The sequence below is a fragment of the Oryzias latipes genome, chromosome 21 (assembly GCF_002234675.1).
Source record: "Oryzias latipes chromosome 21, ASM223467v1".
NCBI classification, from domain to species: domain Eukaryota; kingdom Metazoa; phylum Chordata; class Actinopteri; order Beloniformes; family Adrianichthyidae; genus Oryzias; species Oryzias latipes.
The window spans coordinates 20,207,855-20,231,750 of NC_019879.2; the positions used below are offsets into that span (position 1 = coordinate 20,207,855).

Sequence of the window (23,896 nt, forward strand, 5' to 3'; positions counted from 1 at the left end):
TATGCTGTTTAATCCATTTTGAAATAAATCGAACTGCTCAGAAACACTAAAGCCCAGGTTTTTAAAAAATATTTTGTTTAAAAATATGTCTTGAAAGTTTCATTCTATCAGTTGTCTTTGTTTCAATGTTTTTTCTGCTATTTCTCATATTCATATTTGTTTTTAATTAATTAATGAAAATCCACATGAATGTAAATAGAATTGAATCAAGATGTCAAACCATACGAGTATTGTGGTTGTAATAAGAGGTGAACTTACAAGACATATTGGAGACATATGGAAGGAGTGTGCGGTCATCATGATTATCTTCTTGTCTGCAGCCCCATCATGGAAGCATTTGGGAACGCGAAGACGGTTTACAACAACAACTCCAGTCGCTTTGGGAAGTTCATACAGCTCCACTTCTCTCAGAGTGGACACATTCAGGGGGGCTGCATTATTGACTGTATCCTTCACAAAGAAACTCACATAAACACACTTTACAAAAGACTCGTAACCATAGATCACTTTGACTTTTCTTTTTTTCCTTGATTTCAAATGTTCAGACTTGCTGGAAAAGGTAACCCTGGTATTTATTAAAGGCTTAAATGAAGTTATAAGGATTGTCCATTCAGCCGTTTTATTTTTACTTTTTTTTAATCATTCTTTGTTTTCAAGAACCGTGTGGTCCGACAGAATCCTGGAGAAAGAAACTACCACATCTTCTACGCTCTGCTGGCAGGGGCAGACAGAGACCACAGAGGTGTGTTCATTGTCAGATGTGCTCAGCAAGGATCTTAACTTCTTAAGTTTAATAGTTAATGATTGCAGCTGAAGCCAAAAAATATACTTTTTCTTGAAGATGTTAAGATGATTTTTTCCCCTTTTATAGTGTATGTTTATAATGATTTTTTTTGTCTACATTGACCTTTCTTATTCATGCTGTAGACATGTACCTCTTGTCTGAAGATCCTGAGTTGTATTACTACTTGAGCCAGTCAGGATGCCTGCATGACAGCAGTCTTGATGACAAACAGCTCTTCAACAGTGTCATGGTAGGGAGACTTCAACTGTTTAACCACTAGGGGGGGCTAACTGCCCTTATTATAATCAAAAACCATCAGGAACATGGCACTTTGTGGAACACAGGTTTCATGCGAATCTTTTTAAGTGTAGCCATAATTAACAGCTATTTTGTGCTGAGGAAAACCAAAGTTGACCTTGTCCTGATGGGAACCTTTGGTTTTCAGGAAGCCCTGAAAGTGATGGAATTCACTGAGGAGGAGATCAGAGATGTGTTCAAGTTGTTGTCAGCAGTCCTCCAGATGGGCAACATTGAATTCATGACTGCTGGAGGAGCTCAGATCACTTCAAAAGGAGGTAGACTGAAAGCGGAGCCAGAAACGCAGACCCGATCTGCACCATTTAGTGTTCGACCCATTAAAGCCTTAAAAGCCTTTTTTTGATTATTTTGGTACACGTATGCTTTATCTTTCTAATTCCTAAAATCATTCTTGGAACATTTCTTAGTAACAGATGCATCTTTGATGAGATTTCACCATTTTAGCTTCATGTCTGAACTTAAAAATTCTCTGCTTTGTTTTGGTTTAGTTTTTTTATGAAGTGAAATTTAAATATTTGCATGTTTTAATGTCAAACTTGTTTAAAAAGTTGTTTTTGTGACGGGGATTAACCTGGTAATGATTAATTCAAACAAGTGCATTTAATGAACCGCACCTGGTTGTGAGGTGCTTCTATATATTTTTTTAACAAAAAATGGCTGTACCGTTTATCTTTTCTCACAGATATAAATAATGTGTTTTATTTTTAATCCAGGGTAATACAGCATTTTTTTCACGCATGATTACATGGAGATTTAAACAAAAATGTTAAAAGCAGACCGGGAAGCTTAAACAACCCCTTTCAATCAACTGTAGAAATGTCAGACTTCTCACCCATGTTCCATGTAATAGCCCTGAGTTTGATAGGCATTGCACAAGCAGACAGAGTCCTGAACAGGCTGTAACATGAGCTTAAAGCTCCTTTGTTCGCTGTGTCTGACCTCTTTTCCAAAGAACTTGTAAAGTACAGTGCCTGCAGAGCACCTCGGCCCACCCAACAGAGCCGTATATCCTCTGGTTTGTAGAGGATCAGAGTCCGTGGGTCACATCTCTTTTCTGACACCAGCAGATGCTATCTGAGTTCTCGTTAGCATTTTTATAAAAGTACTACAGCATATTTGTGTGTATGTCTTTCAGTGGTCAGTAACGTCAGCGAGCTGCTGGGTCTGGACTCATTCCAGCTGTCGGAGGTTTTGACCCAGCGCTCCATGATCCTTAGAGGAGAAGAGATCTGCTCCCCCCTCACTGTGGAGCAGGTAAAGACACATCCAGCCACGCTTTCTCATATTTTGCAAGTTGCAAGAATCATGTGACTAAAACAGTCCTGTGGGATTTCCTCGATATTCAGATTTTTATTCTCTGGTTTGATTTATAGGAAATCTGCATATTTGCCATTGGCTATCCTTTCTCTCTTCTGCCTTCTTTTGTTGGGGTAGCACACACGCCCTTGTGAAAACACACATACACAGCTTCTTTGCCACCCTCCACCACATGCCTCCCCGGATCCCTTGCGTGACTCCCGGCCATTTCCTGCTTTTTGTCTGCCAGATTCCAGGCACAATAAAGCCATCGTGATAGTGATCTAAGTCAAAGGCACAATGGATGCAATGACTGCGGGTGAAGTAAGACTCTTCTCTAGAAATACGACAGCCAGGAACCAGGACAACAACATAATAAGCCACTGGTGCCTCTCTTAGCTTCAAATGCCCTTACAGTCTTCTGTAATAAATGTGAGTCTTCAGCAAGTCTTCATCTGCATGTCTTGTCCTTTTCTTCTTGTGCTGCAGGATCATTTTGACTCAGGACATTGTCTTTCTTGGTTTAGCTCAGCCCCCTCAGCCCACTCATGCTCATAAAAGTCAGATAGTATGCACCACGGACCTTTACTATTATCACAGTGACACGACAACCACAAGAAAGCTTTTCATCCCCGTACAAAGAACTTGTGCTGTCACCCTGCCACTGCTCACTGTGCCTGGCCTTTGAGACAGCTTGTCTCTTAAGGGAGTCCATTATTCCAGCCTCAGAGTCTGCAAGAAGGACTTCTTCTCACAACGGCCAGGGGTCACTCCCCCTCACCATTGCCTGCAGCAACCCCCCCCCCCCCCCCCCCCGTCCCATCCTGGACAAACAACCAGTCTTCTCACCCCTGTGACGAAGATCCTGGAGCCACCAGTACTCAGTTCACACCCGCTGGTAGCATGAATCATAATGGGTTACTAAGAAGCCCCAGAACATTAAGCAGCCTGTCTTGCAACATATTTATGGTTATTTTTCAATCAAAACACAGCACATGTGAAGGAACTTCAGCTCATGTTTATTTTTATGTTTTTCCTCAGATGATGCTTAAATGAAATTCAACAAAATACTGTATTCAACTTTCAACCACAGATATTTCCTAATGTCTGTAATTAAACCAATGTAGACATTTTGTAGTGGATTTTGATCTTTAAAGGACCAGTTTTAGTTTTGTCTACTGACAAAGACTTTTGCTTTTTCTGCATTGTTTGGTTTTAACCATTGATCGTATATGAGAACTGGACTGACCCTTGCATTCCAAAGAGGATCCACATTGGTTTCCAAGAAGGCAAAATCCCATAGACTTCTGTTGAGAAGTAAACAGCTGTTACTCAATCATTGTATTGTCAGACAAACATGTTCTTGCTAATCCTAATTTTTATTGTGATATTTTTTCTCTCCAAGTTATTTAAGTCATAAACTGGCCAATAAGATGCCTCAATCAAAGTAGGTGGTCTTATGTTGAACGTTTGAAACGTTTGATTGACATATTCTACTGAGCTTGCTTTGAAAAGGTTTAGGGTTGTTGTCTTTCAACAGGCTCACTTCTGATTGGTGAGAGTGGTTGCAATAGAAATATTGACTCAGACCAACACGGACCAATCACTGCTTACTCTCCGGCTCCAACTTGGCAACATCTGGCGGCGTCATGAAAAAATTGTGACTAAATTGACTTCATTTTTTTGAAGCCAGAAGTACACCATTTTCAGTGGGCCATGTCACTCTCACTCAGTCCAGTTCTAACATACAGTCAATGGTTTTAGGTTTTAGAGATTTTTAAGTTCCAACAAAAGCCATGCAGCAAACACAAAGCTTTCCTATAGAGTTTGGGTCAAACCATAAAAAGAAAAAGTTCAATCAGTTTGGGGGACAGAGAGAGTTTACATATGAAACAACTACGTAGTCCACATTCATTAGTGTCTCCTTTAAATCCTGTTCCTTCATATTTTTGTTATTTACATAAACCAAAAAAGTTAAATTTACAATGTTTTTCTTATTTTGTATTATATTTGCAAAGTTCTTAATTTTTAATGTATATGGCTGACCTCCTCCACTTGACTTGGTTCCAAGTCTAGTTCCAAAGTTTTTAACGCTGCAACTAAAAACACCTTTGAGGTTAGATTTAGTGTGGGTTTAATCTTACGTAATTTCCTTTTTGTGATCATATCAATTACTTTTGTCCTGGAGGAAGAAAAATTCCCCCTTATGTGAACTATAGTGTTTAGTGTGTTATGTATTAGCCACAAAAAGATTCCATATTCATATTTTTTAATGAATAAATGTGAACTACTAACCACAAATTAGTAGGGGAATGTGATTAGTCACTAAAGTACCCTGAGGTAAAGCCAACTCAAATGAAACCTTGATAGTTTTCTAGGCTTTGGTGTGTTGGTCCTTTTTTTAAAGTTATTTTCACTTAACAAAAAAGTAATCAACTTAAAATCTAAATTTTCATGTTATAATGTCAAGCTGCTAATTAAAATAGACTTGTATCAGTAAAATCTTCCCAATGTGCTGCAGGCAGCAGTTTAGCTCAGGGCGGTAGAGCAGGTCAGCCAACAACTGAAGGGTTGGCGGCTCAATCACTGCTCTCCCCAGCCAGCTGTTACCCCCAGAGTCTGCATCTCACCGCTCCCCCCAGGGGATGGGTTTAAATGTAGAGAAGAATTTCCCCATTGTGGGATAAATAAAGTATCAATTAATTATTAGTATTATTATACAAAGTCAAATCTAAGTCAAAGTCTAGTTTGTTGGTAAAATTCTTCTTTTAAAATCTGCAGCTGTTTCTCTTATAATATTTACCTTCTAAGCTCCTGGAATTGAGCTTTTTTCAGTTACAGAGGCCGTAATATACCTTTCCAGTTATTGTCATCATTGTTTCCTTCTGCCTTTGTGTTCGCCTGTGGGGCAAAGTGACTGAAAAGGTCTCACTTCCTGGAAATCTGAAAATATAAAAAATATGTAGGACAATAAAAATCACACAACTTTGACTTTTTTTGCATGTTTACTTTTTTCTCTTTTTAGCTATAAATCCATCCTGCAGTGTGTCACTCCTGAGATATTTAAGTGATAAACAATTCTGTCTGTTGTGACAACAGACAGTCGACAGACGCTGACATAACACCCCACTCTCTGCAAGCCAGTATTTATTTTATGAACACACCTTTACGGTCTCACACTCAAACAAATCTGTGCTTTTAACGCATTTCTTCCCCACCTGCTCTCTGGGTTAATGTGTGTCCTGCTCAGGATGCAGTCTTTCAAGGTCCCCATTAATTATGCATTGCATGGCCTCTATGGTAACCCTTTGTCCCTGCGTGTCATCATCTGCAGGCGGTGGACTCGCGCGACTCTGTTGCCATGGCGCTTTACTCTCAGTGTTTTTCCTGGATCATAATGAGGATCAACCAGAAGATCAAAGGAAAAGACAACTTCAAGTCCATTGGCATCTTGGACATCTTTGGGTTTGAGAACTTTGAGGTGACTTCATCACAAAACCACTCATGAATAAGAAAAAATAAACAAAATAAAATAAAAATAAAGAATCTGCTTAATATAGCAATGTATTCAAAGATTCTTGTATTTTATGTAAAAATCCACATTGAACCTAAAAAAAAGTTCACTATCAGCAAACTAATTAGATATTTCTATTTCTTATCCTTAAATTTGTTTAACCCTTTTTAACAATTCACATTATATTTGATAACCATATTTGGAGACCCCTATCTCATCAGCATGATCCAAGCTTTCCTTAAAAACCCATTTGACATAGCATTGTTTATGTTTTTAACTTATACTTCATCATCATTCCACTGGGGGCAGTAGAAGAGCTTTTCTTGCTACTTTTCAAATGGTTGCTTTTTCCTGAAAACTCATCTCAATAATTTTAGATCTTAAATTAGCATTGTTGTGAGCAAAAACGGACCCAATCACACAATATATCATAATTAATACTAGCTATATCTCATAAAATAAATAATATTGCATTTTTTGGGGATTTCAAAAGGTTTCCAAACATCTTAAATAAAATAAAAAAATCCTTGTTAGTTCTTTGATGTAGTGGACTTTACAGGGTTAACGTTTTGACATTCTGCCTTTTATTTTAATGTCAAATATGATTTTTAAATTACATATCAAAGATAAACAACATTTTCAAAAGAGGCTTTGACCAAAAAAGAGCACATTTAGCTTGAAAAAAAGATAAGTATATTATTTTCTGGTATTCAGAACGATCTGATAAAGCACAAAGTTTCTCTAAAGTAGTTATCCTAAGCATGAACTGATGGCTTTTGAATTGTTTTGGTGTCTCTCAGGTGAACCGGTTCGAGCAGTTCAACATCAACTATGCCAACGAGAAACTCCAGGAGTATTTCAACAAGCACATCTTCTCGCTGGAGCAGCTGGAGTACAACAGGTCAAAACCCAAACTCATGACCAGGCGTGGCAAGCTGCCAGATGTTTGGAGCCGGCTCGCTTGTTTTCCAGTGCAGTCGAGCAGCAGCCTGCACATGGCTAATTTCATCACATGTCACTCTGAATAATGCAGCCATTGTTTCTTCCTCCTTGTTTATGTCTGTATATAGACATGGCGTGTCTTTGTGTGTCCTCACAGGGAGGGAATCCAGTGGGAAGCTATAGACTGGATGGATAATGCTGAGTGTCTGGATCTCATCGAGAAGGTAACAGACAGTCAGACCGTGAGAGAGCAAAGTCATCACAGGGATTGACCGCTAACCACCAGCCAGAGCAGGCTGACCCAGACGCCACATTGCGCTTACACGGACTCCCATCTCCCAGCGTGTCATTATATTGTCTCATTTTGCATGTTGTTTGCTCAGTAATGTACACCAGTCGGTGGTTAGAGGTACAGTTGAAATAAAGCCAGATGACCATTTATTTTAACCTCGAGAGTTATAAATGATCTGGAGTCTTTACAAAAGTTGGCTTTGAGCAAAAGATTTCCAGAAGCAAGACACGTGAACCATGTTATCCCCTCGCATACCTATGATTTTGCTCCATTATTTTGCTATTGCCGCTGTTATATGTAACTAGGCAAAGCATTTCCAGACACTGTTTGCTTCTTAAACCTTCTTTTATGAAAGGCAGAGAAATCTGAATGAATTACTGAGCTATTTCCTCAGCGTATTATAAACTGCCAGATGTGGGATTACAACTAGTTCCGTCATGACTGTGGTGAGTTTCACCCTCTCTGCCCCTCTCTCTGTCTCTCCTTTAGAAACTGGGCATGTTGGCTCTTATCAACGAGGAAAGTCGCTTTCCCAAAGGCACCGACTACACCCTTCTGGAGAAACTGCACAGCCGGCACGCGGTTAGTGGCGTGGACTCCTAAACGCACACCTTCATTGGTGCTGACAGGCAGTAAAAATGACTTGCATCCTTCCACCAAAGACCCCTCAACACCATCTAGGGAAGCATTAAGAGTTAAAGGTCCAACCTAGCTGTAAGGGATACGCGGCACCTTGTGCTCGTACCTCCAAGCGCTTTTAGATGCAGCAGGCTTGAAACTTGATCAGGGTTTCTCCCGCTCGGATCTCCATTGTGTGCAGAAGAAAGGAGCTGTTTTTTAAAAGATTGTGGGAAAACCTGAGTCAGATCTTTTGTAAGAACCTCCTAATTTCATGCTGTGTTTGTTTTCCCTGGGTTTTAAGTTTTTGGGTTGCCGGAAAATGAGAAACATAACAGCTAGACAAAAAAATATACTACTATATATAATAAATAAATATACTATACTAAATATACTACTAAAATATAAAATGATCAAAAGTTAGCAGATTATTATTTTTTTTTTTACAATATGCCTTAAACACAATGAAAATATTGTTTGATAAGCAAATAAGATTAATTTTCATTCCAGAAAATGATTTGTCGCAAATATAATCTTATGGAAACCAAAGCAATAAATGATTTTGTCAGCATCTTTAAGACCCATTTGTAAATGTGTTCTCAGTGGTCTTTAAATGATTAGCCAAAATCCAAAATCCTGTGACATTTTTGTAGTTCATCAGACATTTACCTTAGAATTGTAGGCAAGACTGTTGCCCCGGAGTAAGCCTCCCCTCACTTCCCATGATCCTTTTGTTAACACACGCCTGCTAGCTTACATCTCCTCACAGTCCCAACCTAACATTACCGGAGCAAAACCAACGAAGAGCAATATTGCAGCTATCCAGCCACGCAGTTTTATGCCAGATGCCAGCTCAGGCGAGGAAAAGGAAGACAAACATGGATCTATTTTTGTTCAAGTTAATACATTAGAATGGAGGCGATCTTGTTGCCCGCTGATTGTACCATCTATGTTGCTACAGGCTTTTTTCAACATCTTTTTTATATGCTCCCTATTTACAATAATTTGAATAAAGAAATACTCAGAAATAAAAAACAAATAAATAAATAAACAAATAAAAAGAAATACTCAGAAATGCTATTTTTATATATGTCGCCCATCACTAGAAAAATATGCCACAAGATCATGTTAAAAAGACCAAAAACACAATTTTCCTCGGAATGGGTCTTCTAACATTAAATTCCAGTTATAGAATGGCTTTTGGACATCTCCTGTGTATTGTCTGCATAAATCTTTTGATTCTTTCGGCCAGTCCTAATCGAATTAACATGAATTAAATCAGTGTTGTCTTACCTTTTCTCCACAGACAAACCCATACTATGTGAAGCCCAGAGTGACTGACCACCAGTTTGGCATCAAACACTACGCTGGCGAGGTGATTAACAACACTTCTGCTCACTCACTCACTCACTCACACACACACACCTACACAAAAACACCCACGTGCACACACCCACACACACACAGAAACACACACATATAGACATGGATAAACAAAAGCTTTGGGATGCACGGCCTTTATTGGATGAGTACAGGGATCTTCACTGCCAAAATCTTTAGAATATTAACTTGTCCCCCCTTCTCCAGCACTTTTTTCCCCTGACTCAGGAGAAAAAAACTTCACCATCATTCCCCTTTCCTTCGTGAACAGGATAACAGGGTGGAACTGAATGAGAGGACAAAGCCAGGAGGCAGAGATACTTAAAAACTTAAGACAACATCTCCTCAGTATGAGAGTTGGGTCACAAGCTCAGCATGGAAAGCTATGGTAATGATGTGGTTCAGCAAAGACAAGCAGCCTAGACAGTCGGTCCCCTCTCTACTGTGCATTATTAAAGCTTCTCTAAAAGCTCCTTTTGTTACTTATAATTATTCTCATAGATTATGTCCACAAAAAAGGAAAAAAATATCCAGACACCTTAAAAGAAGCATCTAAAAAAGTAAAATTGGCTTTTGTTGTTCTAGATGTTGGTCCCAAAGCAATAGGATGAAACAGCAAGTTCATTGTGGAACAGTTTGCATCCTCCTTGTTCAATTTATTTGAACATCAATCACTTTAACCTGCATCTTAAAGGAATCTTAAACAAACATACTTTGAATGTACGTCAGAGTTAATGTGCTTCATTTCAGGACATTTGTGATCCTTCCTGCTTTCCTTTTAAATGTGCTTTTCTGATCATGTTCTGGGACACTGAGAGGATGCTAAGAAAGAGATTCTCCTAACTCCCAAAGGACTGGAACAACTGGATGCTTAAAATGTACTATTTGCTGGTTTATTGCGCCTCTGCAAAAGAAGAAATAACAAATTAAGTTCCAAAATATTTTCTTAAAAAGTCTTGACCGGCTTTCAAATTAGTGTAGTTTTTAAAATGCCTGTTTTGTGAATAAAAAACCCTTATTTTACATGTTGTATGTCATATTCAGCCCTCAAAGGAACATTTTTCATTTCATTCAAACTATTTTTATAAGTTTTATAAGAGCTTGAAAGCAGTTTTGATTGTATTTGCAGCAACAGTAAATAAAATTAACAAGTTTTAACAACAGGCAAATAGTTTTGCAAATAGCAAAGCGTTTGATTTTAATAGCTGCCTCAATAAAATTGGTTTTACTGTTCCCTTCCTGCACTGATGTGTTGATATAAGATCCAAAGTCATTTTCATCTTCTCACTGTCTCCTGCGCTTTATTTAGGTGCTGTACGATGTTCGTGGAATTTTAGAAAAGAACAGAGATACTTTCAGAGATGACATCCTGTTCATTCTCAAAGACAGCAGGTGAGTGCATCTTTAAGTTGTGCACTTTTAGGACTTAAGTCCAGATGTGAGTGTTTTTAAATAATTCTTCTGTTCTGCTATGCCTTTCTGTAGGCTGGACTTTATCTATGACCTTTTCGAGCGTGTTGGAAGTAGAAGCGGGGATGAGACTCTCAAGATGGGCACTGCCCGGCGAAAGCCGACCGTCAGCTCCCAGTTCAGGGTAAAACCAAATTTCTGTTCATCAGTGTATTCATCAAGATGCTAAAATCTTATCACTGTACTTTAACTTCTGCCTTTGATTTACATTTCATTAATATTGAATAAAAGGATGACACAAAACAAACAAAAAACATTAAAAAGTCTTAAAAAGTGTCGTTTTAAAGGTCTAACTTTCTCCAGACTATAAGAAAAAAATATGTTTGATTTGTTACATTAACCAGCAAAACAATGTGATAAATTCTTTACTTTTTTTACACATTTATTAGGGTAAAGCTTTAAGAAATCTTTGAATCTTACACTTGTTTTGTAGTAACTTTTGATTTTAAGTTCTATCAAATATTGTGAGAGCACTTGAACTTCTTAGTTTCTCTGAAAGGCACAGTCATTACACAGACAAAAAGTGAGGAGAGTGCTGCCTAATCTGTAGATCCATGGAGGATGATGGGTAATTGGCCAAATATGTGGTTATAAGCCTGTCTTTAGCTGGGGCTGTGTTGATAACTCAGCTCAGTATATCTGCACTGTGAAGGAAGGAGCAGGGGAGGATTTGGCAAACCTGCCCAGGCCTTTGGCTCCAAAAAGCCCAGGGATTAAGTTGGACGGCTGGGTAGCGAGGGGCCAACCAGGGGCCAGTCAGGCTTGGCTCTGCCAGGCAGGCCTTTGATGGAGACAGAATGTCGGAGGCAGCAAAGAACGCCAGACTGAAAAAGTCTGAAGTTCAACGGTCATTACAATGTGCACATACGTCTCTAGTGTTTAATATTAAGTGCAAAATAATGTGCTCAGATGTGATAGAGGAGTTAAAATTAAAATCAACTAAATTACACTATCTGTCACACACCTCGGTGTGTGAAATTTGTTCTCCGCATTTGACCTGGGGGAGCGGTGAGCTGCAGACACAGCCATGCCTAAATGTTGTGTCTCAGGAGTGTCCCATGGCATTGGGCCCCATTTTTAAAGTCTTTGGTCTGACTCGGGCTTGAACACACGATTTTTCAGTCACAGAGTGGACACTCTAACCACGAGGCCACTGAGCTGGTCAAGGAGTTCAAGGTGGAGATGGTGGAGGTTAAGGAGGAATCTCTGTGGATCATGATGTTTGCAGATGACATTTTGTTCTGTAGTGAGAGCAGGGAACAAATGGAGGAACATTTGGAGGTGGAGGTTTGCTTTTTGAAAGGAGAGAACTGAAGATGAGCTGCAGTAAGGCAGAGTGGAGGCAGAAGATGAACTAATTATACTTTCAAGAAAAAAAGTTGCAATCAGAACAGATTTCGAGAACTTGAAAGTTTTAATTGAAAAAAATCCGATATGGAAATAAAGTAATTTGTTTTCTTTTACCATTCATGCGTTTAATGTCTTTCTGTGACATCCAAGATAAAACCATTTTAACATTTACAAAATTGCCTTTTGTTATATCAATTTCAAATAAGTTTTAGTTTAATCAGCTATTGCATTCCTTAATAAACATGTAAAATGTGAATGAAGTCTGGTTATAACCCCTGAGAGGTTCACTCTCTAGCTGTGCTTTGCTAACTTGTCCATGCGGTGTCATGGATGAGAAGGATGTTGCCATAAGATTGTGTTGGAGATATCAGAGTCAGGATTTTGTAAAGACAACAATTTTTTCTAAGAAATGTAACCAGAAGCATGGCAGCCAATTTTTTTTTCCTTAGAAATATTGCAGAATTGCTTTTGCAGATTTCTGTGTGTCTCAGTCTTCAGTGAAAGTTTATATTTAGACAAACTTTGTGAAAACCAAGTCTACCCTGCCAATGAAGTTAGGCAAAAGGACTCACAAAAGAAAAAAAAGTTTCTTGGAAGATTATTAATACAGAAACTGGATTTAGTTGAAAAAGCTTTACTTCAAACATTTCATTTATAACAATTATTTTAACCTTTTTTAAAATAAACTAAAACATTGTGCTATAAGAATAAATAAAAGATGAAGATATACATACAGTAAGTTTGAGATAATATATTTATGTTTCTCATTTCTATTGCACTTTATATGTTTTAGGACTCTCTTCATTCCCTTATGGCCACACTAAGTGCCTCCAACCCCTTTTTTGTGCGGTGCATCAAACCAAATATGGATAAGGTAGGTCATGTAAATTTCATTGCACACAGAAAAACAAATAAATAAATAAGTAAAGGCTGAAAGCTTGTCAAGTCTGGCCAAGGTTAACGGCTGTGAAGCCAAACTATTCATAGCCCTTACAGCCAGGCATTAATACTTAGTCATGCTGGCTCTTTGACCCTATTGCAGCAACAACAAAGAAAGGTTGCCCTAAATGGAAAAGTTATATCCTAAATTCTAACTTTTTTTTTTTTACTGGAGAGTACTTATTAGTAATCTGGTTTTGATGCTAAAGCACTATTGGTAAAGTGCTGCATTCCTATCACTTCGACTTCTTTAGCAGGGGTCAGAGGTCGTTGCTGGATTTTCCAGCTGGATGATGTTCAGCTGCTCAAGCAGGGTCTTAATAATGTCAGTGCTCTTTAGCTCATACTTTAAAATATTCTGGATCTTACAGCTGCTTCTTCGTTGCTTTCTTTTTGCAGTGTAATCCAGAAGAACTGTTCTCTGTTCTCTTTGTTTACATTGTACACTGTGTGATAACTGTCTTTTCCTGGCTGCTCCTCCCCCTTAAATCTTTCTACACCTTTTTTCTTATTATATATTTATTTTTATTTTTTTCTTATGTTTCATGTATTTGTCTTTCTTTTTTCAATCTCATCTGTCCTTTTCTCTCACATAGTCTCACCTGGTTCCAGTGGATCTAAATGGAACAAGCCATGCATTTGTTAATCCTGCAGCACGACATGCATGCAAATACACACACAGACTGACACACAGATAGTGTGTTTGTGGGATTTGCATCCACTTACCTTTCAGGGAACGAATATCACAGAGGGAGGGGTCAGCTTGTTTTCCCCTCAAACCAGTAGACTCATTATTCCCCTTTCAGCTGCCTAAATCCCCTGCTAAAGAGCAGAGTTCAGTGCTCAGGAGTCTCTACCTTCATGCATGCATATTTTAATCGTGAACATGAGCACATGCAGTTGTGAAAGTTTCCGTGCATAGTAGCATTAGCTTGTAATTAGACTGACGCACTGAGAAATGCCTGTGCGGGACTTTTTTAGCTCTGTACCCCCTCTGTTGACATGAGTGATCGTGCAGCCTGTCTGGTGAGGCGGCTGACCTCACAGATCTTCTCTGATAAGCAGGCCCTCGGGATTATCAGTAACACTAAGCCCTGAACAATATAGAAGAATATTCCGGGAATGAAGGCGAGTTACGGACTTTCAGTCACTTTAGGTTTTTTTCTAATGGTTTTTCCTTTTGTTCTAGTAACCTGACAGAGCTCACCATTGAAAATTTTACTTAAGTTTAAGTTTAAGTTAGAAGTGAAACAAGTTGATGTGATTTGCTTGCAACACGTTAAAGTCCCACTCTGATCATCCTTTGATCTACTTTAAAAGTGCTCCCTGTTAATTCTGATTACGTCAATTTAGCCAAAATCTAAAAAAAAAAAAGTTTGCTGGGACATCGCTTATGAAAAGTGGCAGTAGTTCATCAGCAATTCACCTCTGAGTTGTGAGTGGAATTGTAAGCCCGCCCCCACTTTCCAACAAACATTTGTTTTCAATGTTTACACAAAATGTTTACAAAATCTCCCGCTAGTTTACAGCCCCACACAAACCCAAATTCATATTAATTAGTGCAACAAAAATGGTGAGTGAGCTATCCAGCCGCACAGTTTTGAGCCAGATGAGGAAAACAAAGACGTGGATCTATTTGTCTACAAGACAATGCATCAGAATGAAGTGCAGCAGGGAGCTTGAGGCACCACCCATTGCAGTTCCTACATCACAAATATGCTCAATTTCAAATGGCATTTTTTTCGTCTGCTCCTGATTCACAACAATTTGAAAATAAAAATACTCAGAAATGTCATTTTGAAGTTAATTTTCTTTATATATTTCCTCCATAGTCAAAGAATTGCCACAAGAACATGTTAAAAACACCAAAAATACAATTTTCATTGGAGTGGGTCTTTAACACTGAAGCACCTTTAAAACAAATTTTAAAAAATGTATATGGATGAATAAAGAAACGCTTTGATGTTGCTGTTTTTTTTGTCATAAACAGAAGGCCAATCAGTTTGACCCCGATATTGTCCTGAATCAGCTGAAATATTCCGGGATGCTGGAAACTGTGAAGATTCGCAAAGCTGGATTCCCAGTACGCAGAACCTTTAAGGATTTTTACTGCAGGTCAGAAAATCAGTATTAAAAAATCTGTGTTAGCTTTCTGTTTCAAAAAAGGCTCCATTCTTGGATGGTGACAATTTGAAGCTCCTTGTCTGTGACTTGAATTTGAAATCCTTTTAAACAAGTCTGATCACATCACTGACTCGTTGTTACATGACTGTTATTTGTGTGCTTTTGGTTTGACAAAAATAAATAAAAAAGTTTGCTTAAGAGTAATTATTATCTCGTCGTAAAATTAGCCTTTCAAAATAAAAGGTGAACATAAAAAGAACTGGAAGACCAACATTATCTAAAACTATTCAGATCCACAATTTCAATGAAGTTGATTTTTTTAAAAATTTTGCCACAGTTTGTTTATTTCAGACTTGTTTCTTATTTGTGAATAATGCATTTGACATTCTCTACCAAATGTAAACAAAATTTACAACAAAATAAAAAATTGAGAATAACTTTTTTGAAAGAAAATCATGATTTTAACTTAGACACATCAGCTATAATTAACAAATATGTATGGCAAAGACTGGTTAATTATTATATAGTGAAATACAAAGCTTTGAATGTTTATTGATATTTCCACAGGTACAAGATCCTTCTAGAAAGTAAGAGCGGATCAGACGATGAGAAGCAGCGCTGCTCAGAGATCCTCATCCTTCTCGATAAAGACAAGAAAGAATGGAAGCTGGGAAAAACAAAGGTTCAGCATGCACACACAGACACGCACACGCACACAGACACACTTCAGCATGCACATGCCCAGGCTTGTTTTTGTCACTTTCAATGACATGCAGTGGCATTCATAACCTGAGTAATATTAGTGGCCCTAAACTGTGCCTGAGCCCAGCCTGATCTTCTAACTTGACTTTTCATGTAATCCCCTTTTCAACCAAGAAATAGAAACTGAATTTTTGGGAATAAAAGTTCATTATTTTAGTGACTTTTTTGGAAAGTCCCATTACAAGTGATCATCCCACACTTTGACAGGAAAGCATAAGTAGTTAGAGAGGATGAGACAAATGCTTGGCAGACACAAAAATACGGAAGACAACCTGTAAGTAGAAAAGTACTTGTCTTAAATTTGTCAAAATACTCATTTGCACAAGATGTAGTGGTTAATTAAAAAAATGTGTGTAAACTAAAATTAGGATTTTTTTTACCAGTTAATCTGCTATGACTCAAATCCCAAAGACTAGACTGGTTTCCTGTTTCCATCTATGCCATTTTAAATTATGGAGTTGTTACTGTAACTGCACAGAGGAGTTACAGACATCCTGAAACAGTCTCCCTTAGCCTGAAAAGACAACAGTATTACTGAGAGGTTCATTCAACAAACTGCACTTCCAGTAACTGTTGTAGAAACTAAACTGTACTTGTCCAGATTAGGGGAGAGGTCTTCTGGCTCTTCATTACAAAAGATTCTCAGTTTTGCCAAATCAAATTATTTAATGTCAGGTTCTGTCTTAGCAAATAAACATGCTTTTTTATTTTATTACATTAACCGCTAAGCCCAGAGGAGGAGACATAAATAAAATCGGTTTTATGGATGTCTTTGGAAATCAGCTCAATCCACATTTGACCTCTAGTTCCTTCCTGCTCTCATTTGTGGTTCCTGCATGGCTGAGACTTTTCAGATTTGATGTTTCTCTTTTGGACAGGTTTTGTTGCAATGGTCCATTTGGCTGGCACACTGACAACCATTTCAGCAGCGCACATGCCAGGCAGAAACGTCCGTTTGATGTGAGCCTTAGAAATGGTTCTGCTTTAATGCCTAACCACTAATGTGCAGATGCCGATGTATATTAAACTTCTCACACATGTTGTAGTTATCTGCAGTGGGTACGAGAGGGCTTCACAATCAGCACTTTGACCTCTGGCTGACTGTGTGCATTCCCTGAAAAGGCAGGAGGAGGCTGATTTTTCTAACCCAGCAACAAATACCGAGGGCAAAGCGTGTGCAGTTCTGTACACCAGCTTGGGTTTCTGATGGCAGCACATTATTTCTGGGTTGTGGAAAGTCTAGTGTGGGTTGTGGGAATGGGGGCCAGGCTCAGAAAGGGGCTATATTTCCTATGGTGAAACAATCTGTGTGTAATTATATACGCGCTGATTGTGTGCAGAGGAAGTGTGTGTGCCCAGAATCCAGGAGTTGGGCGCTGTGTCGTGGACTGTACGTGTGTGTTTGCATTTGTTATACAGACGAGGGAAGGATGTGGACTGAGAGGAAGCTTCCTCCTCTCGCAGACTTTATGGAGGTGGGCAGAGCTGCAGCTGTGGGACCCTTTGATTAGTGGAACATCTGGGACACAAACACAAATGCTTGACCTTTTAACAGTTTTCCCCTCTTGGGAGCTGTTCATCCCCCTGGTTTGACTAGAATATTTTAGACAAAAAAAATCCAATCTGGTCACTAATACAAGTAAAATCTGGTTATGGAAGTTGATTTGCCTCCGTATTGAGTCTAGAGGAAGCAATAGGCAGTTAAATCGTTAACAGCAGCAAAAACTAGACTCCAGGAGTGAGGGAAGGGTTAACCCAAACTCTTTTTCGTTCCTTGTAAGAGCAAGTAGAGGTGTGGCTTTCTGTTTGGACATCAGCCACAATCCCTCCCCTTCATCCCTTCATACCTCACCCCTCCCCTTTGCCTGTGTGCCTTTCTGTCTGTGCATGTCAGTCAGTCTGAAGAGCTACCAGCAGAGCAGTAGCAGCAGCAGCAGAAGGCAAAGGGCTCAGGAAGGACGTCCGATCATGATGAGGCTCTGCAGCAGCAGCACTGCAGTCTCACTCTTCCCCTCTGTTTGCTTCTGCAGTCAGCTTGCCTGCTAGCCTCAGCTGCACCACGACTTCCTCTGCAGTGGGTAGAGTGCTGGCAACAGACAACAGGGGCCCTTCACATCTCTGTGGGCCCTCTTTTACAGCTTTACCAAGAGGAGGAACTAACCCATCCTGTTTGTCCCCCCCCCCCGTTACCCCCATCCTCCCTCTCTGTGTGTCTCTGTCCTTTCGGCTGTGGCGCTCTTCGTCCAGCAGGTGTTCCTGAAGGAGGCCCTGGAGCAAAGGCTGGAGAAAGAGAGGGAAGAGGTGCGGCGCAGGGCTGGCATGGTCATCCGTGCCCACATCCTCAGCTATGTGGCAAGGTGAGTGTGTGTGTGTGTGTGTGTGTGTGTGTGTGTGAGGGGGGGCATTGAGTGGCAGGGACAGTTGTCAGTATTTGTTTTGTTTTAGCGGTGTTCCGTGTGTACTTTGAGGTGGTGGTGGGATTAGGTGGATTTGCACATGCCTTTGCACATTTTTTTTTTTGTCTGCATGTGCGTGTCTGTTATGTGGGCTTAGATCTCTTTGAGTTGTGCAGGGGTTTGTCATTACATTCTGTGCAGCCAAGCGTTGTTCAGCTCCAGAGCCTCCTTATTGTAGTCCGGAGAGCTGTCACTCAGAAACTGGGAAGTTTGGTTCCACTGAAAATCTTGGGATTTGATGAATCATAGCTCTGACTCAAGTAAGAGAAATAAAACTGGTTTCCTTTGATATTTTATCCAGAATACTTTCTTTTTGTCGGGAAAATGAGAAACAGGTTTGAGTCAACTTTCTAGGATAACTTTTACTTTAAACCTGATAGATACTGCTTGGTCACTTTATTTTTGACACAAAAAACTTCATACAGGGATTCTTTGAGAGAGGAAAAAAAAGTCTCAGTTAGACGCAGTGCGGTCTGCAATAATTTATGTCACTCTGCTCATAAAAAGATCCTTGAGCACAAAAAGACTTTTTTGTTGCGAAATGATCAGCAGGACTTTCAGTCGATTTTCGTCAAATGGTCTTTTCAAGCTGAGCAAGTTTTATTTTCTGTATCTCCGCTCTGGCTCTCATATTGCACATTTATCATATGGAAGTTTAAACATCTGCACGCGTATTTTGTTCAACTGTTCTCCACCTGCATGCTGCCGTACTCATGGGTCCATAAAGGTTCTGTAAAAAGCTGCACAGGGGGATTTTAATAGGCTGGATGGCAAAGTTTAGGTTATCGGTTTCCTGAGCTTTGCTGAAAGCAGAGTATTGTGAAGTTTCTTAGAGACACGTGTGATTATTTTGGCATCATAACTTGCATCTGTGTCCTCTGTCTGACATTTTAAGGCTTCTGCAAAGATTTTGGGAAGACTATAGGCCAAGTTGAATGTCAGCCGTTTGTGTGGTCCCTGTGTATGTTTTAGTGCATGTGTGGGTGTTGAAGCTTAGTCACAGGGCTAAACACAGCAGCCCACACCACCACAATGGAACAACTCAAGCTCATCAGACTCTAAACATCGCACTATTCCTGATCTACAGGCTTTCTTTTTTCTTTCCTTAAACTGATGTTTACAATAACAGCACATTTGGAGCCCATATATAACTCACCAAATATGTTTGTGTTGCTGAAGAAGGTTCCCGTAAGAAATATTTACGGTTCTCGTCGTCAGGAAACAGTACAAGAGGGTTTTGTCCAGCGTCGTCACCATCCAGAAGAACTACCGCGCTCACTTCTGGAGGCGCATGTTCCTGCGCCTCCGCTTGGCCACCGTCATCCTGCAGAAGCATCGCAGGGGTCAGCTCGCCCGTTCCCTCTGTTGTCAGCTCAAGGAGGAAAAGCAAAAGCTCGAGGAGGAGAGGAGGAGAAAAGAAGAGGAAGAGGAAAGAAGGAGAGTAGAGGAGGAAAGGAGGAGGATGGAGGAGAGGAAACAACAGGAGGAGGAGGAGATGAGAAAAAGGGAAGAGGAAGAGGAAAAACAAAGGTTGTTGGCTGAGGAGCAGAGGCGGATGGAAGAGGAGCAGCGGACGAAGAAGGTGGAACAGAGGCTGCTAAAGGAAAAAGAGGAGGAACAGAAATCGGCAGCTAGAGGAGATAAAACCCGGTACTGAACTGCTTCTGGAATATCTTGCAGCCTTTTTGTTTCTTTTGTGACTAATGCGTCACTTTTTTGTGTTTAGGACCTCCTTGGTGAACGGCGCCTGTCAAAAGGTAACTCCACTTCTGCTTCTGGGGCTCACATTAAAAATGGGTCACAACTAACAAAAGTGGAGAGCTCTTACGTTTTTTTTTGACTTTCTTTTTTGCTCATTTGGTCAACAGAAGGAGCTGTCCCAGACTCTGTCAACCAACCATACATCTGATGAAGAGACGCGTCAGATGGAGGAGATTCTGCGGCTCGAGAGGGAGATCGAGCGACTGCAGAAGCAGCAGGAAGATGGTGTGTCCCTCCTTGGGGATGTCTCTCGTGAGGAGCTCCGCCAGATGAGAGATGCTGAGATCTACAGGCTGGAGAAGGAGGCCTCTCGCGTGGCAACTGAGTTCCTGGACCTGCTGGATTTTGGCGGTTTAGAACCATCGCTCTCGAGCGAAGAAAACCTCCACGACCCCACTGAATCAACAGCTCCTCTGGCTGAGGAGGAGGTGGACGAGGGTTTCCACGCTGAGGATGAGTGCATTCCTTTACCAGACTTTCCCACCCCAGCCATGGTTCCGCTTGATAAGGCTGTATTTCATAGTATTCCTCCTCCTCCACCTGCCTTTGCAGTGGGGCTAGTGGTCTCACCATCTTCAGTTGCTGGTCCTGGACCGGCAAAGGTCACCCAAGTTAACTCAAACAGACTCATTTATTCTCCTGTCCTAAAAGACTCCCAAACCCTTCCTCTTACTGTGAAAACCTACGGAGATGAGCCGCCACTCCAGAGGGCCAGCAGAGCATCAGTGATTGAACCAGCAAAGGAGGAGCAGTCCAACATGAACGTGCCAGACGCAGAGTCCGACTATGACCAGGAGGAGTTTGAGGATGCTCATGGGAGCTCAGGCGCTAGCACTAATGATGGTCATATAACAGATGAGGAGGTCCTGAGAAAATCTTCCTGCACCCAAAACAGCCTGGATTCCTTCAGAGGCAGCTCAGACTCGGTGAGAAAGCGTTTCTGAGTTGTGCAACATGGTTTACGTGGTTTGGAACAATATCCAAGGTCTAGCAGTAGAGAAGCCAGCAAATCAAGAATTAAGTTTGTTTGTAGATAAATGAAGGGGAAACTTTTGCAAATCATGCTTTTTCTTTTTTGCAACAAATTACCTCTTTAGTGTTTTTGTGCCCTTAAACGCACAGCCTCAAGACTGTCAGTTTCAATTTGCATCATTTCGAGGCTCAACCCACATCATAAAAACAATGAATCACTGTTAAAATAGTTTGTTTTGGCCCAGTTGGATGAACATCTGAAAGCAGATACTGTAAGTCGAGCACTGGGCTCAGTCCTAACGTCGTCAGATCAGCAAAAATGTCAGTGGGAAAGAAAGATGGGATGCTCACGTGTGTGTGTGGGTGGGTGCATTTAGGGATGAGGTCATGCTGAATTTGGGGCTGTGAAGCAGCAAATGAATGCAGCTGTTTTTGCTTAAGCGTATGGGTTGTTTACATAGAAGGTGACCTGTTAATGACCTGCAGAATGCTGCCGCGTTCGTTTTCAGTTTATTGACAGTGACGAGGACAATGATGGTTACGTGGACACGGACGAAGAGGTTTCAAATGGGAGAGTGCATTTGCTGAATGGCAGTGGGCCTCCATACTTCCATGGCTACCTCTACATGAAGAGTGAGCTGCTGCACCAAATCACTGCCTATCACTCGTCCACATGACCACTTAAATGTGCATTGCCTAAGTCGCAGTTTTTAACTCCTTCAGGTGGTCTGATGATCCCGTGGCGTCGTCGCTGGTGTGTGCTCAAAGACGAAACCTTCATGTGGTTTCGTGCAAAACAGGACTCCCTTAAATCTGGCTGGCTTTACAAGAAAGGAGGAGGGATGTCCACTTTGTCGCGGCGGAACTGGAAGATGCGTTGGTTTGTTTTGCGCGAGTCTAGACTGATGTACTTTGAGAACGACAGCGAAGAGAAGCTTAAAGGAACCATTGATATCTGTGCAGCCAAGTAAGACCAAAATTGAGCTTTTTCTTTTTCTAAGAAGAACATGAAATAATATAGTCCACTGATGATAGATGTGTTTTTGGTCTTCACACAGGGAGATAGTTGACAATCATGAGAAAGAAAATGCACTGAATATTGTAACTGAGGAGAGAACGTACCACATCTATGCAGAGTCCCCCGAGGATGCCAGGTACTTTATTATATTCTATCAATTCTTTCAATTATCCTTTTTTATATTTTATGTTATTATTAGCAGATTTTTTATTTATCTTATTTTTATGTTTATTTCTAACATACCTACCGGTATATTTGAAAATGCAAGCACACTGGTTGATCATTGGTTTGCCTATCTGTAAAAAACAAGAGATCAGCTGCCCCCTTGTGGTTGCTTGTGGAAGGATATGATGTGATTCTTTTTTGCTGACTTGTACTTTCTGAACTCCCTCTGACCCTTTCAGCGGTTGGTTCAATGTGCTGAGTCGGGTCCATAGCGCCAGCCCAGAGCAGCTCATGGAGATGCACCACGAACAGGCCAACCCAAAGAATGCAGTGGTTAGTGCAGTTCTACCTCACTGCCGCCTTGACTCCAGCCTCAGCTCCATTTTCCTGCAGTATAGAAACAGACAAGTCACTGATTTAGCTGAAGTAGAATGCTTTGGGATTGTAAAGGGATTAAAGTAATTTTAAGCTTAAGCATGGTGAACACAGCCCAACTTGGCTGTACAGACCTTTCGTCTCTTTGCCCCAGAACCTCTTGTTATGTTCATCAGCAGAAATCATTTCTAGTTGTTGAACACAGAAGGGGATACTGTGCAGTGGAGGAGGCAGAGAAGTCCCTTTCACAGCTTCTGTTTTTCTGTGTGCAGGGAACGCTGGATGTGGGTTTGATTGATTCTGTTTGTGCGTCGGACAACCCAGACAGGTGAGGAGTGTCGGCTGAAACGGGTCACCATCTGTTCAAAGTGCAGCAAGGACGGGAGAAAAAAACATTAGCTGTTGTTTTTGCTTTCAGACCAAACTCGTTCGTGATCATCACAGCCAACAGAGTGATCCACTGTAACACGGACACTCCGGAAGAGATGCACCACTGGATTGGCTTGCTGCAGAAATCCAAAGGAGACACCAGGGTTGACGGACAGGAGTTTCTAGTTAGAGGTAAGTTAACCCACCCTGCAGTTTTTTTTTTTTTTTTTACTTCTATTTCATTTTTTTAAAGATTATTTTTGTCTCAATTAAAACACAAATGAATGTATCAACCATTTCCTCTGAACTTAGGCTGGTTGCATAAAGAGATGAAATCCAGAGCCAAGAGCACTTCTCTGAAGCTGAAGAAGCGCTGGTTTGTCCTCACCACCAACTCACTCGACTATTACAAGTCGTCAGAGCGGAACGCAACCAAACTGGGAACACTGGTCCTCAACAGCCTCTGCTCTGTGGTGCAACCTGATGAGAAAGTCTTCAAAGACACTGGTTTGTTTTAATATGATACTCTTTTGCCATCACTGACTGTCAAGTTGGGGGAAAAAAAACTCTGTATAATTTTTTTTCAAATGAAGGTTACTGGAACATAGTTGTTCACGGGAGAAAGCACTCCTACCGACTGTACACCAAAATGCTGAATGAAGCCATGCGGTGGGCCAACGCCATACAAGGAGCCATAGACAGTAAAGTTCCCATTGAAACACCAACACAGCAACTCATCAGAGACATCAAGGTATTTCACTTTGAGCTTTTGTTGTGAATGAGTGTAATTCTATCGTGCTTATCCAAAAACATCAAGCCACATTAAGTTTATTGCATTTTTTCAAATGCATACATTTTCTGAACAAAGGCAGCTATAAAAACCACAGTTGTTATTTCTAGGGGGAACTTGCGGTCCCACAACGGCTGGATCCGAAAGTTCATATGTAATAAAAAGCAGATCATTTGCATGTTTTGAGAATTTAAAAACGAG

General features: G+C 40.5%; 1 protein-coding gene across 1 annotated transcript in view; it reads left to right on the top strand.

The window, feature by feature from the left end:
• The window catches only part of LOC101172290 (unconventional myosin-X), a 56,237-nt gene that overhangs the window by 26,008 nt on the left and 6,333 nt on the right, over positions 1–23,896 (top strand). The window contains exons 6-33 of the mRNA XM_023950642.1: positions 321–445; positions 546–559; positions 658–742; positions 928–1,034; positions 1,230–1,359; positions 2,238–2,356; positions 5,733–5,879; positions 6,713–6,813; positions 7,012–7,078; positions 7,636–7,728; positions 9,071–9,139; positions 10,454–10,536; positions 10,630–10,738; positions 12,758–12,838; positions 14,894–15,018; positions 15,595–15,709; positions 18,040–18,146; positions 19,464–19,895; positions 19,972–20,002; positions 20,114–20,932; positions 21,488–21,611; positions 21,702–21,945; positions 22,037–22,132; positions 22,401–22,494; positions 22,809–22,864; positions 22,955–23,097; positions 23,218–23,412; positions 23,499–23,656. Coding sequence (XP_023806410.1) covers positions 321–445; positions 546–559; positions 658–742; positions 928–1,034; positions 1,230–1,359; positions 2,238–2,356; positions 5,733–5,879; positions 6,713–6,813; positions 7,012–7,078; positions 7,636–7,728; positions 9,071–9,139; positions 10,454–10,536; positions 10,630–10,738; positions 12,758–12,838; positions 14,894–15,018; positions 15,595–15,709; positions 18,040–18,146; positions 19,464–19,895; positions 19,972–20,002; positions 20,114–20,932; positions 21,488–21,611; positions 21,702–21,945; positions 22,037–22,132; positions 22,401–22,494; positions 22,809–22,864; positions 22,955–23,097; positions 23,218–23,412; positions 23,499–23,656 — 4,069 coding nt within the window. The remainder of the gene's footprint in view (positions 1–320; positions 446–545; positions 560–657; positions 743–927; positions 1,035–1,229; positions 1,360–2,237; positions 2,357–5,732; positions 5,880–6,712; positions 6,814–7,011; positions 7,079–7,635; positions 7,729–9,070; positions 9,140–10,453; positions 10,537–10,629; positions 10,739–12,757; positions 12,839–14,893; positions 15,019–15,594; positions 15,710–18,039; positions 18,147–19,463; positions 19,896–19,971; positions 20,003–20,113; positions 20,933–21,487; positions 21,612–21,701; positions 21,946–22,036; positions 22,133–22,400; positions 22,495–22,808; positions 22,865–22,954; positions 23,098–23,217; positions 23,413–23,498; positions 23,657–23,896) is intronic.